We start from the raw sequence: 20,724 nt of genomic DNA, 5'->3' as shown, positions 1-20,724 counted from the left end.
ACCACATTGTGACGTTATTCCTCCAATGGACATCATGATGATGGCAGGCATACTCCCATGAACCCTCCAGAAAGCTGTGCAAGTGAAAAGAACTGGTTCACTGGCATAGACTTTTCCTGTGAGGCTGGGGAATGTGATTTCCCTATAACTGTAATATACCTTCTGTTTTTTAATAGAGAGAGAATCTCTGACCATTACAGTATGTGCTCCTGGTGATTCAAAAGCAGCAGTTCACTAAATTGTAGCTGTTACAAAATTAACAGTAATTAAGTAATTAAGCTGTTACAAAATTAAAATGGAAAAGTAAAATGTCTGCCATTTGTTAACTACAGTAGCTTCAATAAATAGCAATGGTAACTGAAATAAATTGAATGTTTTTATGAAATAATGATTGAAAGCTTTGTTTGAAAGCCACGTAGACAGACACTTCCCTCAAACAGCACATGCTGCCTGCACTGTGTCCCTCAAGCGTCGAGTAAAGGCATGGGGAGCAGAGAGATTTGTAGCGTGCATGTACCATTAAACAGCAGGATTTTTCTTTATATTGTTCTGTGTGTTCACTACCTGTGTATCTCTGTTTTGAACAGTAGATACATTGCTATTCTAATTTGGAAAAAGGATACACAAAAAATTTACTTGTGATAGCAATCATGAATAATTGAATTCAGTGTCAATTCTGAGTGTTTACACAGGAAGAGCAATTTGGTATATTCATCAGGTAAAACCAATTAAATTCCAGATATGTTTTTCATAATTATGGAAGCTTGACAGCCTGCCTTCTGGCTTTTTAGATGCTTTTTGGCCAGGTGCTTAGAGAAGGTGACACATTTGTTACTGCTTTTATTGTATCTGTTGGTTTTCAGCAAGTTAGACAAAAATATGTCCAAATTTCCCACCTTGAGTCCACCTTTGACATCTTGACAAGTTGCTTTTTGAGTCTCGCTCATCTGAGTCAAATTAGTATGCACAGTTCATTTCCCCTATAGGCAGAATACAATATTAATTTAGAGTTGGCTTATGCAAAAACAGAACTGAAGGTACAGACGACAGGTTTAAAAAAATGTAAATAAAAACTTGTGGTGCTTCATCTGAAACATTAAAGTATGTGTTACATAAAGCTTAGCAATTGTTTATGAACAACATGGCATGTTGTCCACACAGAATAAAACCATGATAAACTGAACCCTGTTTCTCTTTTGCATGTATGTAAGTTTTAGCATTCTAAAGGGTGTTTACACTCAAAAGTTAAAAGGGAGAAAATGTAAAGATTTATATCTTTAACAGACATTTTGAATCAGTAACTGATTATAAACAGTATTAATTAGGACTATGTCCATTTTGTCAGGGCATGTAGCTATCCAATAACCTTATCAAAGCATAACATTCACTTAGCTAGAAAGGTTTTAGACACTTTAGGCAGACTGACCTAGATTTGTTAAACTGGCACTTTAACCCAATGTTGAAACATAACATAATTTTTTTTTTTTTTTTTGCCTCAGATCACCACACATACACTAACATACTGCATAATTTTATTATCCTGAAAACTTGCTGTGATTTCCATTCACCATCTACCATATCATGGTTTTATCTGTTTTAGTACCATAGTCTGATGTGGTGCTTTTCTAATAGAGAGCTACTCATTCTGTTTTCAATAATGTCTAGCCTAGAGTATGGGAGAACAATTTCTAAAACTTTTTGAATTTATAAAGATTTTATGGTCTGTGAGTCATGTTTGTGTGGATCTGAAAGAATGCTTTGAATTATTGTTGTGCTGGAACATCTAAGGATGACTCTTGGCAAAAGCAGTGAGAATTTGCTCATGAGTGTCCTGGAACTTGATGGAGGTTCCTCATGCCAAGTATCCTAACAAGGGTCTTTGGAAGCAAAATGGCTTATTCACTAGCGTTCAGTATGTTACTCTGCAGAAGGTTCTTTTCTGCATGACTATAATTACATTTATTAGTGATTTAGCTCTATTATAAATCTCCAACTGGCAATGCATCCCACTTCCAATCAGTTCCAATGACTTTAGCAAACTCCATATGCATTCATTTAAGGTTTGATGAGATTAGAGTAGGAGTCTGGAACATTTTTAAGAGCCTTTAAGAACCATGAATAAAAAATTAAATAAGTACAGTGTATATATAAAGAAAGGATGCTAACTTTCTTAAAAAATATAAAAGTATTTACATTAGTATTTATATTCAAAATATTTTATATCTGTAATAGGAATGTTTTTACACTGATGAAGGTGGGATGAAACCTATGGGGTAGATGTCTCCAAAGCCTTTCAAGTGCTACTGATTATAAGTGATTCTCAACTGCCCAATGAGGGGATTGCTTATGAGGATGAACTATTAGTAGGTCTTAGCACTAGAGACAGGTTTTGTCAGAAAATTAATGGGGGAAGTTAATAGAAGGTCTACTCATATGGGTAAACAAACATTATCAGCACAGCAATATGTATATGTTGCATTATGTTAATGGAGGCTGAGAATTTATTCCAAGCTTTCGGACCATATTGTCTTCTGATTTGCATTTTCAAAAATCAAATTGGCAGCATGGTGGTGCAGCGGTTAGCATTGCCATCTCACTGCTCCAGGGACCTCGGTTCAATCCTGAGCTTGGGTTATTCTGTTATTCACCGTGGTGATCTGTGTTTGTTTGGGTTTCCTCTGAGTTCTCTGGTTTAATCCCTCTTTCCAAAACCATGCTAGTTTGTGAATTGGCTGCACAAATCTGCCCTAAATGTGAGCGTGATCATGGTGCCCTTTGATGGACTTGTGTCCCACCCAGTTTGTAATCTCGCTCCGTAGTCCTAATAGCTGATTGGTGAACATAAATTGTATAACCACTCGACTGTTGTACTATTCAAAACCAACTAGAAGGACTTTAGTAATGACACATTTTAACAGTTAGACCCATTGCATGCAATTCTACAGTCAAGTTGTGCAGTCATTATGGTTCTGTTCTGACATTTTGATAGGATTAGTTCTTTTATCACACATTACAAACAAGTTCATACACTCTGAGAAATTAAAGAGATTTTATTGTGGTTTTAGGACTTAGTGACATTCAGTACGTTTACATGGACAACAATAATCTGATATTAAACTGATTAAGACAATACTCTGATTAAGAAATTTTCATGTAAAAAGCGATTATTGATTACCTTAATCCGGGTAAAGTCGTACTCGACGTAAACACAAATCGAATTAAGACGTGGAGTTTTCCTATTTTAGTCGCATTATCAACGTGCATTATAGAAATGTACACACCTTAATCACACTATTAACTTCATGTGGGAGTTTTTGTCGCATTTTGCGATAGGATACACACGGCAGTGCTCAACCGTTTGACGAGATCACAGCTCTGTCTGAAAAGTGTATTTACCTATTGTATACTAGGAGAAATAAATGTATTTCGGCTGCTATGTAGAAGGCAAGTATGCGGTTTCGGAATGGCTTCAAGCAGTCGTCTATTTGCACGCACAGCATGACAAATAATTAACTGCTCTTCAAGCTTTTGTAAAATGAAAAATGAAACACCCAAAACCATATATGGTACCATAACGAAGACGAACTGTATGTTGATACGTGAAATTCTGGAGGGAACGTCGGACGGCGTGACGTGGGGACGTATTGACGTGTGCCGTTAATTTCTTTCTGACACACCAGCTTCTTAGCATAATGACTTGAGCACACAATTTTTATGGAAAATTATATACTAGCTAGGCTGATTTTATCTGACCAAATGAATGACCAACTCTGCCAACATGGCCAATCATCTATAGAAGTCTACATCATGAGTAGAGCTGGGTGTCTCTTAAAATTTTTTTGATACCAAGCTGATACGTTGAATTTGATTGATATAAAAAATATCTTTTTGATACCACTTTTCTAATTGTGACAGTAAACATTTTGTTTTTTTGCTCTGTGACATGTGTCCCTCCACTTAAATGGCTGCTACAGTGAAGTGTGGTATCCTTCTGGAGGACCACATTAGCCTTAGCTTGAGAAGAACTGGCCCCCACCTACAACATGAATTCAAAGTCATAGATTGATGAAACCTCGTGGGAGTAATCTAGTATGTATTCATGTGGTTTGATATGGTGTCCGAATGCTAGTGGACTAGATAGCTAATAAATGCTAGTTTATCTGCTAGCTGCTGAATCCAAACATGTTCACACACTAAGGAACATAATAGTAGTTAACATTCTCAAAGTCAGAAAGCTGATGGGCTTTCCTGTCAGCTCAAAACAGTCTGGCCATTCTCCTCTGACATCTCTCTCATCAACTGTTCATTTCTGCCTACAGAACTGCTACTGACTGGAAGTTTTTTTGTTTGCTTGGTTTTTGTGCCATTCTATTTAAACTCTATACACTGTTAAGTATGAAAATCCTAGGAGATGAAAAATACTGAAACCAGCCTGTTTGGTGCCAACAACCATGCCATGGTCAAAGTCAATGAGATCACATTCTTCCCCATTCTGATGTTTGATGTGAATTATCACAATAAATTGTCACTTTTAATACCTGGTTGCAAATCCTTTGCAGTCAATGACTGCCTGAAGTCTAGAACCCTTCGACATCACCAGATACTAAGTTTCTTCCCTGGTGATGCTCTGCCAGGTCTTTTGCTGCAGCTGTTTCTGCTTATTCTTGGGGTGTTTTACCTTCAGTTTTGCCCTCAGCAAGTGAAATGCATGCTCAATTGGATTCAAGTCAGGTGATAGACTTAGCCATTCGAGAACATTCTGCTTATTTAAAACTGCAGTACTGCACTTTTCCCTCTCTATCGCAATCTCTGGTTGAAACATAACATTACAAGTTGCTTGCAGATTAAACAATAAAAAAATAAAAAAATAAAGGTATACGTATGGGTTGTATATTAGCTCCAATATTTGACAATGGAGTTGGTGGCGGATACGGTTTTCTTGGAGTAGAGGTGAAAATAAGTGCAATTTACCACATTGACCATAGCACACCAAAAAAAACAACATGGGGAACTTGATACCTAGCTGAATCAAGTGAACAAGTGCGCTAATGTTAGCTAGCTACCTATTGAATCACTGAAATATCTTACCTGTTCAGCAGAAAAAAAGCCATCTCTGCATGAGTCTTCAATCCCTTTATATCTCTGAGATTTCGCCACCTCTTAAAAGACATGCTGATATTTATTCTTGTTTTAGCACGGGCTCTGCCGATTTCCCTTTTTGACTGCAGGCTCTCTGCAGTTTCTATGAGGTTTCTTGGTTTTGACAACAGGTGATTCCCCAGATCATTGCATTTAGAATATTCCAGATTAAAAGCAGCCATCTAGATAACAAGTTTAAATTCTAACCAACCCTTGTAAGGACAAGCTACAAACACTCCACCATCCTCAGCACCCATATTTTTTTGGATGGTAAATGATCTGCACTTGTATAGCACTTTATTTTAACCTTAGCGGTTCTACAGAGCATTTTACACTGTTTCTCATTAACCCATACACCAATGACAGCAGAGCTGCCATGCACGACACTAGCTTGCCATTGGGAGCAACTTTGGGTTCATAGCAACTTCGGCATGTGGAGTCAATTCAATTCAATTCAATTCAATTCAATTTTATTTGTATAGCGCTTTTTACAATAGACATTGTCTCAAAGCAGCTTTACAGAAATATCAACATGGTATACAGATATTAAAGGTGCGAATTTATCCCAACTGAGCAAGCCACTGAGTGGCGACGGTGACAAGGAAAAACTCCCTAAGATGTTTTAAGAGGAAGAAACCTTGAGAGGAACCCGACTCAGAAGGGAACCCATCCTCATCTGGGTAACAACAGTTAGTGTGAAAAAGTTCATTATGGATTTATATGAAGTCTGTATGGCCTTAGGAGCAGCCGTAGTCCCAGCAGTCTGGAATTAAAGAAGATTTGAGCTCCATCCAGAGGCAGAAAGGATCTGGATCTCTAGTATCTCCATAAATTCGTGTGGGGCTCGGCGAAAGGAGAGAGGGAGAAAAAAGATAATTATGACTGCGAAGTAGTAGAACAGAATCTAGTCAGGGTAGGCTTGAGTGAACAAATACGTTTTAAGCCTAGACTTAAACACTGAGACTGTGTCTGAGTCCCGAACACTAATAGGAAGACTGTTCCATAACTGTGGGGCTCTATAAGAGAAAGCTCTTCCCCCTGCTGTAGCCTTCACTATTCGAGGTACCGTCAAATAGCCTGCATCTTTTGATCTAAGTAGGCGTGGCGGATTATATAAAACCAAAAGGTCGCTTAGATATTGTGGCGCGAGACCATTTAGTGCTTTATAGGTTAATAAAAGTATTTTATAGTTAATGCGAGATTTTACTGGGAGCCAATGCAGTATTGATAATATCGGTGTGATATGGTCGTATCTTCTAGTTCTAGTTAGGACTCTAGCAGCTGCATTCTGGACAAACTGGAGCTTATTTATATTCCTACTGGAACATCCAGACAGTAAGGCATTACAGTAATCTAATCTAGCGGTGACGAATGCATGAACTAGTATTTCCGCATCATGTAGTGACATGTTTCTTATTTTAGAAATATTTCTGAGATGAAAGAAGGCTATCCTAGTAATATTATCTACATGAGCATCAAATGATAGGCTGGAGTCAATAATCACTCCAAGGTCTTTAACTGCTGCACATGATGAAACAGAAAGACCATCCAGAGTAACCATGTGATCAGAAAGATTACTTCTAGCTACACGTGGGCCTAATAAAAGTATTTCTGTTTTATCAGAATTAAGTAGAAGGAAGTTAGTTAACATCCAATGTCTAATGTCCTTTACACAATCCTCAACTTTACTAAGCTTCTGTCTGTCCTCTGGCTTCGCTGAAACATACAACTGTGTATCATCAGCATAACAGTGGAAGCTAATTCCATGTTTACGAATAATTTGACCTAGGGGTAGCATATATAAAGTAAAGAGCAGTGGGCCTTAAACAGAACCCTGTGGAACTCCAAAAGTAACCTCAGTACGCATGGAGAATTCACCATTTACATCTACGAACTGATAACGATCGGTCAGATAAGACCTGAGCCAGGAGAGGACTGTTCCCTTAATGCCAACAACATTTTCTAATCTATCAAGGAGAATAGTGTGATCTATAGTATCAAAAGCTGCACTAAGGTCGAGTAACACAAGCACCGAGACACAACCCTGATCGTAGATCAGTAAAAGGTCATTTACTACTTTAACTAACGCTGTCTCTGTGCTATGATGAGGTCTAAATCCTGATTGATACATTTCATGAATGTTATTCCTATCTAAGTATGAGCATAACTGCTTTGCTACAACCTTTTCTAAAATCTTAGAGATGAAGGGGAGATTTGATATTGGTCTATAGCTGGACAATTGAGACGGGTCAAGATCAGGTTTTTTAATCAAGGGTTTAATAACTGCTAATTTAAGTGATTTAGGTACATAGCCAGTGCTTAGGGAAGAATTGATTATATTTAGAAGTGGTTCAATTAATCCTGGACAAATCTGTTTAAACAAACATGTAGGTACGGGATCTAGTATGCAAGTTGATGAATTGGCTGAAGAGATTAATGTAGCTAGTTCGGTCTCTCTAAGCGGAGCAAAATACTCTAACCATTGATCTGATATTGCTACATTGTCATGTAATGGGTTTGTTACAGTACTGTCCGGTTTTAATTTAATGGCCTGTATTTCACGTCAAATATTTTCAACCTTATCAATGAAAAATTTCATGAAATCTTCACTGCTATGTAATGATTGAGTGTTTCTCTCTGTAGTGGTTTTATTCCTAGTTAATTTTGCTACTGTGTTGAAAAGGAATCTAGAATTGTTTTTGTTGTCTCCTATTAAGGTGGAGAAATAGATTTTTCTAGCATCGCCAAGAGATTTCCTATATTTCAGTAGGCTCTCCTTCCATGCTGTTTGAAATATCACCAGTTTGGTTTGACGCCATTTACGTTCTAATTGTCGAGTTATCTGTTTTAAGGTTCGCGTTTGATCGTTATACCAGGGTGCTAATTTTTTTTCTCTAATTATTTTCCTTTTGAGTGGAGCCACTCTATCTAGCGTGTAGCGGAGTGTTGACTCCAAGCTTTCAGTCGCCTGATCGAGTTCTATGTGATCCAAATCTAATTGATGTTTCTGCAAGGTTATTTATGAAGCTCGGTGCAGTAGCTGATGTGTAGGTACGTTTTTACGCGGTAGCGAGGCGAGGTGGAAATATTATGATCAATTCGTATTATGAACGAGATAAGATAATGGTCTGAGACAACTTCAGACTGCGGAAAAATGATAATATGAGTCATATGGGCCATTGGCCATGGGAATCATTCTGCCAACCCTATGATTAGTGGATAACCCGCGCTGCCACCTGAGCCACAGATGTTTTTTGCAAACTCTAATATGGTTTGTTTTTGAGGCTTAGTAATGGTTTTTGTCTTGTGGTAATCCCTCTGTATTTGCTCTGGTAAAAGCTTCTTTTGATTGTTGACTTTGACACATATATGCTTACATGCTGGAGGGTGATCTTGATCTGCCCTTCCCCATTGTTCACCAGGGAAAGAATTCTTCTTTCATGCACCACAGTTGATTTCTGTAGTCTTCTGGGTCTTTTGGTGTTTCTAAGCTTACCAATGTGTTCTTTCTTTTTAAGAATGTACCATATACTTAATTTGGCCACACCTTTTTTTGCTATCTCTTCGATGGGTTTTTAGATTTTTCAGCCTAATGATGTCTTTCTTCACTGCCACTGACAGCTCTTTGGACCTCATATTGAGAGTTAACAGCAACAGATTAAATGCAAATGCCACACTAGAAATGAACTCTAGACCTTTTATCTGCTACCTTGTAAGTGAAATAACGAGGGAATAAAATAGACCTGGCCATGGAACAGCTGAGCAGCCAATTGTCCAATTACCTTTAGTTACTTAAAAAGCAGGGAACCATATATAAAAAAAAACCCGCTGTAATTCTTACACTGCTCACCTGATTTGGATGCACTTGCCATCAAATTAAAGCTGATTTGAGCAGTTCTTGAGCTCATTATATTAATAATATAATTATTTAATTTCAGCTCCCAATATACTGTGATAGACAGCTTAAAAAAAAAACAACTATAACTTTGTCAATGACCAAATATTTATGGATCTGACTATACAATATCTTCATTTAACTAATTATGTAGATTAATTATCAATAGTAATTGGAGCAGTATTAGGATTTGGTGGATTTGCCAGTATCTAGACTAACTTGAGGGGGAAAAGAAAGAAAGAAAGAAAGAAAGAAAGAAAGAAAGAAAGAAAAATGCATTGAAGTGCACTGTGATCAAAGAAACTGTAATCAGTGATTATCTCTAATAAAGGACATTAATGGCTGGGCTGTTTTAGATCCTTAAGAAGATTATGCTTCAGCTCTTGAGGGCAGAGTAGTAAAAATCTCTCTCTCTCTCTCTCTCTCTCTCTTTTACACTCTTACATTAATTTTAGCTCATGATGCATAGTCATGTGGCTTGTCCTTTGAAAGACTTAAAGTCCACATTTTAACCAATATTTTATTTAGCATTACCACATTATTTTTTTAGCGTTTTAAAAATGTAAATATATAGGTGAAACCAGCAATATGTATATTCAACAAAATTGCTTGGCTAAGCAAAGAACTAAAGAAACGTTTGCATCATAAAAGAGAACATGTGCCACTGGTGATACAGACCTAACCAAATATTTATAACAAATTAACCTGTAACTATATTAAAACATTAAATTTTGTACAACCCCAATTCCGAAAAAGTTGGGACAGTATGGAAAATGCTAATAAAAACAAAGAGGAGTGATTTGTAAATGTAGTTTGACTTGTATTTAAACAAAAAATGTATAAAGACAAGGTATTTGATGTTTTACCTAATCAACTGCATAGTTTTTTTAAGCTAAACATTTAATTTTAATTTTAAATTGATGCATGCAGCACGTTCCAAAAAAGTTGGGACATGGGCAATTTAGGACTAATAGCGATATGACAAGTTGAAATAAGGTGATGTCAAACAGGTGAGGCAATCGTGTAATCATAGTATATAAGGAGCCTCCCAAAAAGGCCTACTCCTTCAAGAGCAAGGATGGGTTGAGGCTCGCCAATCTGCCAACAGATGCGTCAGTGAATAATCCAAAATTTTGAGAACAACATTCCCCAAAGACAAATCAGCAAATTTTAGGCATTTCACCTTCTACAGTGCACAATATAATTAAAGGATTTAAGGAATCTGGTGAAATCTCTGTGCATAAAAGGCAATGCCGAAAACCACTTCTGAATGCGTGTCAGAAGTCACTGTCTTAAAAACCATCGTGAGTCTGTAATGGATATCCTGATATGGGCTCCAGCATCTGTCATGATATGGGGGTGTGTCAGTGTCCATGGCATGGGTAACTTGCACATCTGTGAGGGCAGCATTAATGCAGAAAAATATGTACACATTTTGGTACAACATATGCTGCCATACAGAGCAGGACAACGCCAAACCACATTCTGAATGGATTACAAGCACTTGGTTGTTTAAGCAGAGAGTGCGGGTGCAAGCATGTCCTGCCTCCAGTCCTGACCTGTCTCCAATTGTGAATGTGTGGTGCATTATGAAGTGCAAAATAAGGCAAAGAAGGCCCCGTACAGTTGCGCAGCTGAAGAAATTCATAATGGATGAATTGAGGGAAATTCCTCTTGCTAAACTTCTGGTCTTCAGTGTCCAAACACTTAAGTGTTATTAAAAGAAAAGGTGATGTTACACAGTGGTAAACAGTCAACTGACCCAAATTTTGGAGTGTGTTGCAATCATCAGATTTGAAATGAGTGTATATTTTCAAAAATAAATACAATTCACAAAAGAAAACATCAAATAATGTGTTAATGTGTTTTCAGTATAGTACAGGGAGAATTGAATGTTCAAATGACCCGTTTTTTTTTTGTTGTTTTTTTTTTTGGCATTTTCCATACTGTCTTATCTTTTTCGGAATTGGGGATGTAAGTGTAAGACCATTTTGGCTTTATAACTATATAATAATTGTAATAGTTGTAACAGCCCTATTAATCAATATATGGGACCTTTTTGTTTTTTCCTCCTAATGGGCCTCTACTGTAGACAATATAGACAACATGGTGATGTAAGCCATTGGAACAAAATGTTTGAGAGATTCTTCCAAAGCCTTTTGCCATTTAGTAATAATGGGAATGTTTTAAAATTCAAATATTATAGATGCCAAGACATTGGTCAAACCATTCTACCACAACATCTGCATGTAAAGTTACAGAAATGTCTATTCAGACAGGAGTAAAATGATCAGGCTGTGCATTCTTCAAAGACAGTAGGGCTTTTGCAGTGGTAGAGAGTGAAAACCGCAGACATTGCTGTTTTGGATGGAAATAAAATCACAGAGTGGAACCTCAGAAAGTACCACAAATGTTGTAAAAAAAAAAAAAATGTTGTATAGTTAAGTACTCTTAGTTGTTATACCAGGACTCGACTATATCCAAACCCTCTGTTATTGAAGCATTTTGAAGCAGTGAGTTCCCTTTATAGCAACCTCCATTTAGTCTTATTTAGAACAGCCTGAGATTCAGCAACATGCATCAGTAACTACAATAGATGGTCATCCATCCATCCATCTCTTTCTGTCCATCTGTCTGTCTCTGTCTGTGACAGGCTCTTTATTACTGAATTCTAATGAGTGTGACTATTGATGCTGGATTGGAGTGCTAATGACATACCTCATTGAGGACATTAGATTGGATCAATGTGATGGTGTTTCAGGTGGACTGGGTAATTGCCATCCCTCTCTTTTATTAGTCAAGAAGAAATCTCTCTGTCCATTTCTCTTACTTTCAGGTTTTCCATGCTGAAATAGTACTAGGTCTAATACTCAAATTCAGGGAAATTCTGGAAAACATGGCATGCATTAATTAGATAAAGGTGCATGGTAATTGTTTCATTAATATGAGATGACAAACACCAAAAAGTGGGAACTGCTGTGAATGGAGTTTGGGGGGGGGCAGAGCACTGAGGATTCCAGGCTTGCCATTCATCTCCATCTGAAGGACTGAGATGCAGAAAGAGGAAAGTCTTTACTCTTTATACATTCCCATACCGAACAAAGTTCTTTACCCTTTTATGAAGGTTCTACTTACTATTCACTGTTATAGCAAAAGGGGCCCCTTAAATGACAGGAAGTGAGAGAGACGGCTGTAGAAGTAGTTAAAAAAAAAAAAAATCAAAAGAGGGTTTTATGCAGGACATCGGGGGGGAATGTGAAAAGAGCCTTGTCTTACACAAACCTCTCTCAGTCTGCTGTAATGTTCACCTCCCCTTTCACAAGGTGTGTCTTTGGATCCAGGGGGTTGTAAATGAAATCGGTGGTCTAAATGATAATTTTTAAAAAATTAAACAAAACCTGTATTGAATGCCTATATTGATCAGAGAGTAGGGGCACAAAGCATTTTTGTTCTGTTCATAGTTTTTCAGATAAATTGTATTATTATTATTTTTTTTTCTTTTTCATTTGTGTTTTACTGATTTTCTACTTTTATTTTTCTCCTTCTCTGGATTTATACACAACTGGACAAATCCAACACTTGATTTCAGATGTAGGGGAGAATGCTCACAATTGTTACCATACCATAGTGAACATGGTATAGCAAAAATGAAACAAACAAAAAATAAAAAGGCTTTATGAGCGCTGCATTATCAGTCAGCTACAATACTTGTTTGAAAATGTGTGATCTATTGTAATTCCTTTTTTCCAAGCTACATACAAAGGTGTGGCACATGGAATATTTACTGTATTTTTGGTTTAACATTGATTTTTCCTCATGTTCCTTTTACGTTTATGGTATTGTTTTGTGTGATGTTACAGTTGACCCATGCAATATTACAATTATTAAATTTTCCAGTACAGCAGCAGTGATATGGTTAAACTGGCACATTTATAAAAGAAGCATTATGTTATGGGGGAAATATGAAGTCTCTAAATGAATTCATTGTTGAGTAATTGAACTCGATGGTAGCACAAAAAAAGTGTTACAGTTGTACCATCTCTCCCATATTCGAGCAGGGAAAACGCAAAAATTTGCAGTCCAGGTGTAGGCCAGGTTCTTGATTTGGAAGCTTCCCTCTGTGACATTATAAATGTTTCATGAATGAAAATAAAGGGAGTGATGAGAAGGAAAACGTTTTCATATCTTTTTTTTTTTTTTGTTCTTTCTCTCTCCTTGTCGTTCAGGGTCAGGTGGAAGTGTATGCAGTGCTGCAGGATACACAGTCTATTCAGGAAAAGGCTGAGTACTATGTGTTATTAAAAGGCTCGCATATCCACCATGTCACCAAAGCTCAGAGGAAGGAGAAGTGCCATTTACTGAGCTTCATCATACCTGGTAGGTCCTGTGGGCCAATCATAAATAAACAATCACCAGTCAAAGCTCATTATATCTACAGTGACCTCCAGAATTATTGGCTGCTTCATGAAAATAAGCAGAAAGTGGTGTATAAAAAGAACAACACATGCAATAAGTAGTAGAATGTTTCAGTTGTGCCATATTCATTCATCCATTCATCTTCAGTCAACATAATTATTGGCACCCTTATAATCGGGTTCTCTTTGTCTACTTTTAGGACGTGTGAAAATCTGAAGTTTTGGGTCATTTGTGCAAATATATAGAAAATTCAGAAACTTTCAAGCACCACTGTAATTATAGTTTAGTAACAGTTATAGTGATAATTATATATTTATTTACTATATTGTAGTATAAGCTCAGTATGTAGGTAGTAATACAGTGCCCTCCACTAATATTGGCACCCTTGGCAAATATGAGCAAAGAAGGCTGTGAAAAATTGTCTTTATTATTTAATCTATTGAACTTGTTAAAAAAAAAATCACAAAACTATTCTGCTCTCATGGAGATCAAAAAAACGCAAACAAAACAGATTTATACAAAAAAAGATAAATATGTTATTTATATATATATATATATATATATATATATATATATATATATATATATATATATATACAGTACTGTGTGAACGTTTTAGGCACATGCAAAGAAATGCTGTAGAGCAAAGATGCCTTCAAATTAAATGTTTCTACATTTTTTAAAAAAAGATTAAAAAAACAGTAAACAGTAGTAAATGAAACAAAGTCAATATTTGGTGCGACAAAAAAATAAAAATAGTTGTCTCTGGTACAATCTGTGTAGTTTTATAAGGAAATTAGCTGTTAAGTTTTTCTGAGCATCATGGAGAACCAGCCACAGTTCTTCTGGAGACTTTGACTGCCGCACTTGCTTCTTATTTTTGCAGAAAAACCCAGCATTGTGTTTTTCGTCTGAAAAGTGTTCTCATGTAATTTGCTGCTTTCTTTAATGACATACAAAATTTTTTCTGTTACATTTAATTTTGTGCTTGAAAACTAATGTTTGGGAATCTAAAATATTTTTGAACTGACTCGATAATATAGAAGTCATCAAATATAAAATATATAACAAAATTTGTACTAAAAAAATAGGGTGCCTAAAACTTTTGCACAGTACTGTATGTGCCACAATTATTACCACCCTTTTTAGTCAACACTTTGTGCTGCCTCCCTTTGCCAAGATAACAGTTCTGAGTCTTCTCCCATAATGCCTAATGAGGTTGGAGAATACATGGCCAGGGATCTGAGACCGTTCCTCCATATAGAGTCTCTCTAGATCCTTCAAATTTTGAGGTACACACTGGTGGGCTCTACTCTTCAGTTCACCCCACAGGTTTTCTATGGGGTTCAAGTCAGGGGACTGGGATGGCCATGGCAGTACCTTGAGTTTGTGGTCAGTAAACCATTTTTATATCGACTTTGATGTATGTCTTGAATCATTTTCCTGCTAGAAGATTCAGCCATGGCACATTTTAAGCTGTCTGACAGAGGCACTCAGGTTTTCATTTAATATCTGTTGAGTCCATGATGTCATGTATCCTAATGTTACATTCTTGTCTGATACCAGTCAGAACCAAAATTTGGACCGCAGTGACTGATTTCCTCTCATCTGGTCCCAGGCAGAAGTCACACCGACGCTGTCATTCAGTGAAAGATTCTTAGTTTTAATATTCAGAAAGCATAGTGTATATATACACACCCAAAATATTGATAAAGAATGACAGATGTCAATTGGAGCGGGTCACAGACAAAATCAGAACATCTATTACGTAGGTTTGAGTGATAAGAACTAAAGATGTCTTCTACTAGAGGCAAAGAAGTAGAAGAACAGCGAGAGAGTGAGGACGAAGGTGGGGTGATTAGGAATGCACAAAGCAATTGCACAAATGCACAAACAAAAACACAAAACAGTTCTTTCTGCCCTGGTACAGAAACATTGTGACAGACTAGAGACCTTCAAAATTGAAACAGAGAGATCATGCCTGAAAGTTCTCACTTAACAAAATGTCCAGGTCCTCTGACAGAAAAACAGCCGCAAAACATTTAAGAGCCACCACCATATTTAACCGTGGACATGAGGTACTTTCCATATGGCTACCTCTCTGTGTTCACCAAATCCACCTCTGGTGTTTATTGCCAAAAAGCTCATAGACCATAGATCCCGATCCCATTTGAAGTTCCAGTAGTGTCTGGCTGAAAACTGAAGATGCTTTTTTTTTTTCTTGAAACCTGTCGAAACAACTTGTGGTGATGTAGGTGACTTCGGATTGTAGTTTTGGAGACTTTCTGACCCAAAGACACAACTAACTTCTGCAGTTCTCCAGCTGTGATCCTGGGAGATTTTCACAGTGTGTTGAGACGATATATAGACACGCGTCCAATTCCAGGTTGATTCATAACATTTCCAGTTCTCTGGAACGTCTTAATTATTGCCCTGATGGTGGACATGTACATTTTCAATGCTTGTGCTATTTTCTTGTAGCCACTTCCCATTTTGTGAAGCTCAACAACCTTTTGCCGCTCATCACAGCTATATTCCTTGGTCTTTCCCATTGTTATGAATGACTAAGGAAATTTGGCCTATGTGTTATACAAAAAAAGGGTCTTTTGTTAAATGTGTGCCACAATTATTGGCATCCTTTTAATCAATACTTTGTGCAAAAAGACTTTAATATAAATCACTCCCTCACACAAATGGCAAAATTATATTAAATGCTTTCTATGTAGTGAGTCATTGTGTTTCAGTTGTAGTGACATAATTGCTACTTGTGTTCTTTTTAGCTAATTAATGGCCTCATAAATACCAACCTATAAATGTTTTACACAATAAGCACTACATACTGCATGGTGTAAAATTAGAAAGGCAAGAATATTTGTGTAGTAATAGTACATACTATGGCTCTTGAAAATCATTATGGTCTTGCCGTATTTAATTATAATAAGCTGCAACAGTAGGCATATTACTTCCACAAGCATTGCAATTCATAGATGAAATATTTATTTATTTATTAAATTACTGTATTTGTTTTTCCTCATATTGTGCTAATTTCCAGTATTTAAAATAGTGATATGATAAGGTTCTCCATGCATTTTATTCATTTTTGCTGTGACCAATGACTGTAGACATTGTATCACATGACACAGTGAATCTAAAAAGGAAAAAAGGGAAAAACAATGTTAGAAATCTGATTGACTATACTGAGAAGGACCAAAGTTGTCCTAAACAAATGTTTAATATTATGTGCTTACTATTAAAGTCCCCATTACTAAACTAGCACAGACTAAATGTATGAAATGAATGAAAGGGTGAGTCATGGCTGTAGGCTCCATCTTACTCAAAAGTCAATTTTTCCACCTTTTGAAATGTCTGGTCTGTTTTTTAATTTGGGGAGGACATAGTATGCTTTTGACACCCAATATGCTTACTGTTTTATACTAAACAGTGATCTTTGCTCAGGATATGTGCTATTTCAGTACAAATGTGCAGTAAATCAAAATGCATATGAGCAGTCATTCACACACATCTGGTAACTGTAGCTACCACACTCTGCAACAATAATTAAGAATATAATAAATATACTTCTTGTTTCTTACAAAATTGGTCAAAGAAGCGTGAGTGAGAATCATGAGTCTAATTGTGTGTCCTCAGTAGCTTTATGGATAGTCCTGAAACGTCTAATGAGCTAAGTAATTTTTAAATAAAAACAACCAAATTATAACAAATGGGAGACTGGTCCATTTGACCCACTGTTATTATTCCCCCCTGTATTTTTTTAAAGGTCACAATGTTGCAGAAAAGGTCTCGGTGCGGTTGTACTCCTGGGAAGATGGCAACAGATGCAGTCAACCAGCCCCGATGTCAGAGGAACTCTCATTGGAGTACAAATGGGACACTGTACAGGAAGTGGCTGATCTGCTCATATCTGACCCTGATAACCTTACTTCCAGCATGCATGTGGACATCCAGAGGAAATTTTGTCTAGTAGAGAGTATCCAGCCAGGGCAGAACAGTTTAGATGTGAATGAACAGCATGGGACCTCGAGACTAGATGAAAATTTAGGACTTGACCAAAGACTTAAGCTAAAAACTGAATCAGGGAAACACAATCCAGAAGAAAATCCTGGATGTTGGGAGCCTGATCCTGGTGGATGCAAACTGGAGCCATGTAGTGCAATTGATGTGAAAATCACACAGGCAGTTTCAAACATGTACTCTCTTCTGGAGTGGAACAACCAAAAGACACAGGAATCACAAGGTAAAAGCTTTACACTGCTACATTTCATTAGCTTTTTTCCCCCTTTCATTTTAATTTTTTTTTCCCCATTTCATTCACTTTTTCACTTTTTCACTTTAACCTTTTTTTTTTTTTTTTTTTTTTGGGATAGAGCTCTAAACCGAAAACACTCTTGAAATGTCCCTTTGCGTTTGACCTCAGGCAACCTCAGGAGGTCACAAAACCTGGAATGCAACAGTATAGTAAATGCTTTGTGGAGGAGTTGGATAAGCCAAGACCAGCATGTAGAGATTTGCACTGTATGTCTGGAAATGGGTGTATAAGAAGACCGGTTGTTGCAAGATCTACTACTTGATGTAGACCCATGTTTGCATTGGTGCAAAATGCACAGAGTATGATGGTATGAGTTATCACTCAATAGAATGCCAAAAGAGAGTATTTGTGATTCATTTCTTTAACCTGGTTTGAATCCGTTAGAAAATGGAGAGAGGGAATGAGGGGGAGTGAGAGCGAGACCCTCTAAGTGATGTTGGCATGTTAGCGCTGACTAATACCCTAGCATATTAGGGAAAAATGATGTGCTTAGGAGAAGCATTTTAAACCCTTGAAGCCTATCCTAATTCAAAATAAAGAGGAAGCAAATTTTTTATACATTGATGAAGAAGCCAAAAATGATCTATATTGTTAAACCTTTTGATCTTTAAAGAAATTCACAAAAATACTCTACTCTCATGGATATCAAACACTTGCAAACAAAACACATGTTCATCCAAAAAAAATAAAAGATCTTTTTTAAGTATAGGTGTGCAACAATTTTTGGCACCCCTATGAATTCACATAGGTAAAATTCACACTTCAAATATATTTTTCTGTGTTTAAAAAAAAAATATACGCCCATTTCAAATCTGAAAACACGTTATTAACACATTATTTGATGATTTATTTTGTGAATTGTATTATTTTTGAAAATATACACTCATTTCAAATCTGATGACTGCAACATACTGCAAAAAAGTTGGGACAGTCGACTGTTTACCACTGTGTTACATCACCTTTCTTTTAATAACACTTATTAAGTGTTTGGACACTGACACCAGTTGGTTAAGTTTAGCAAGCAGAATTTCCCTCCATTCATCCATTATGCATTTCTTCAGCTGCGCAACTGTATGGGGCCTTTTTTGCCTTATTTTGCACTTCATAATGCACCACACGTTCTCAGTCGGAGAGAGGTCAGGACTCCATGCTTGCACCCACACTCTCTGCTTACACAACCATGCACTTGTAATCCAGAGAGAATATGGTTTGGCGTTGTCCTGCTCTGGATGGCAGCATATGTTGCTCCAAAATGTACATATCTTTCTGCATTAATGCTGCCATCACAGATGTGCAAGTTACCCATGCCATGGGCACTGACACACCCCCATACCATGACAGATGCTGGATTTTGGACCTGATGCTGATAACAGCTTGGATGGTCCTTTTCCTCTTTGGCCCGGAGACGACGGCTGTTTGTCCAAAAACTGTTTGAAATGTTGACTCGTCGGACCACAAAACACGATTCCACTGTGCTACTGTCCATCTCAGATGAGACCGAGCCTAGAGAAGTTGGTGGTGCTTCTGGACAGTGTTGATGTATGGCTTCTGATTTTGCATATTAAAGCCTTAACTTAAATCGGTGGATGCAGCAGCGAATGGTGTTGACTGACAAAGCTTTATGAAACTATTCCCGAGCCCATGTCAGGATATCCATTACAGACTCACGATGGTTTTTAAGACCGTGACGTCTGAGGTATCGGAGTTCACACGCATTCAGAAGTGGTTTTCGGCATTGCCTTTTATGCACAGAGATTTCAGGATTATTCACTGACACATCTGTTGGCAGATTAGCGAGCCTCGACCCATCCTTGCTCTTGAAGGACTAGGCCTTTTTTGGAGGCTCCTTATATACTGTGGTTAGATGTTTACCTCACCTGTTTCACATCACCTGCTTATTTCAACTTTATTTCGCTATTAGTCCTAAATTGCCCCTGTCCCAATGTTTTTGGAATGTGCTACATGAATCAATTTCAAGAGAAATGTTTGTCTTCAAAAAATATGTAGTTGATTAGGTAAAACATCAAAAAACTTGTCTTTATAAGTTTTTTGTTTAAATATAAGACAAAGTACATTTACAAATCACTCTTCTTTGTTTTTATTAGCATTTTCCATACTTTTCCATACTGAAATTGGGTTGTATTTGTTAGTGCTAATGACAGATTAAGTGCTTGTCTCTAAGTTATCTGTGCACCAGATAGTCAACTCTGATATGCAGTACTTATGGCTTTACTCTCCACCACATCTCAGGTTACATTTACTGTACAGAACATTGTCTTTTTTTTTTTTTTTTTTTTTTTTTAAATTGGGAAAAAAAGATGTTAACATTTACATGCAACAAATACCAAGTGCTTGTGTTACAGTGAGGGAGAGAGAAATTGACAGTAGAGAAAAGACCGGAAGATATAACAGAACAAGAAAAATAAAGAAGGACAAAAAAAAAGGAAAGAAAGAAAAAAAATCATTATGATTGTAGGTATTAAGGTTTTAATGTGTAGTGTGTATTTAATGAATGGGTGCATACTGTAGTTGATAGTTCAGGCTATATGTATCTATGCGTGTGTGCGTGCATGCAAGATCCCGTATGTATGTGCAATAATTAGATGTATGGAAAAAGAAAAAAAAACTGTTTTTTTACGATACTCACAAATCTGTGGCTGCAAAGTCATGACCTAGAGAAATTTTTTTATTTTAATTTTCTTATCTTCCCCAATATTGTTTTAAGCAATAGAAACCCAGAGTCAGCAGTAAACAGTGTTTGCTTAAACCCAGTAGTTACCAAGGTACACAGCTTTCTTGGTTTGCTGAACCAAATCAACGATTGAATTACAAAACATGTTGATGTTTGCTGTGGGACGTTTTCCCTTCATCATGACTGAATAACTGTTTTTCTAAGCAAATATCCCTGTGTACTCGCTTCCACAGGGATTAATATTAGCAACATCAG

At 36.9% G+C, this 20,724-nt stretch overlaps 1 protein-coding gene across 5 annotated transcripts in view; it reads left to right on the top strand.

Annotated features, from left to right (window-relative positions):
* Nucleotides 1-20,724, top strand: part of arhgef28a (Rho guanine nucleotide exchange factor (GEF) 28a) — a 123,428-nt gene that overhangs the window by 22,928 nt on the left and 79,776 nt on the right. For all 5 annotated transcript variants that reach the window (XM_047151848.2, XM_047151846.2, XM_047151847.2 and 2 more), the window contains exons 3-4: nucleotides 13,261-13,411; nucleotides 17,229-17,705. In XM_047151848.2, coding sequence (XP_047007804.1) covers nucleotides 13,261-13,411; nucleotides 17,229-17,705 — 628 coding nt within the window. The remainder of the gene's footprint in view (nucleotides 1-13,260; nucleotides 13,412-17,228; nucleotides 17,706-20,724) is intronic.

The sequence above is a fragment of the Ictalurus punctatus genome, chromosome 28, assembly GCF_001660625.3.
Source record: "Ictalurus punctatus breed USDA103 chromosome 28, Coco_2.0, whole genome shotgun sequence".
Lineage (NCBI taxonomy): Eukaryota > Metazoa > Chordata > Actinopteri > Siluriformes > Ictaluridae > Ictalurus > Ictalurus punctatus.
This window is presented reverse-complemented; position numbering and strand designations above follow the sequence as displayed.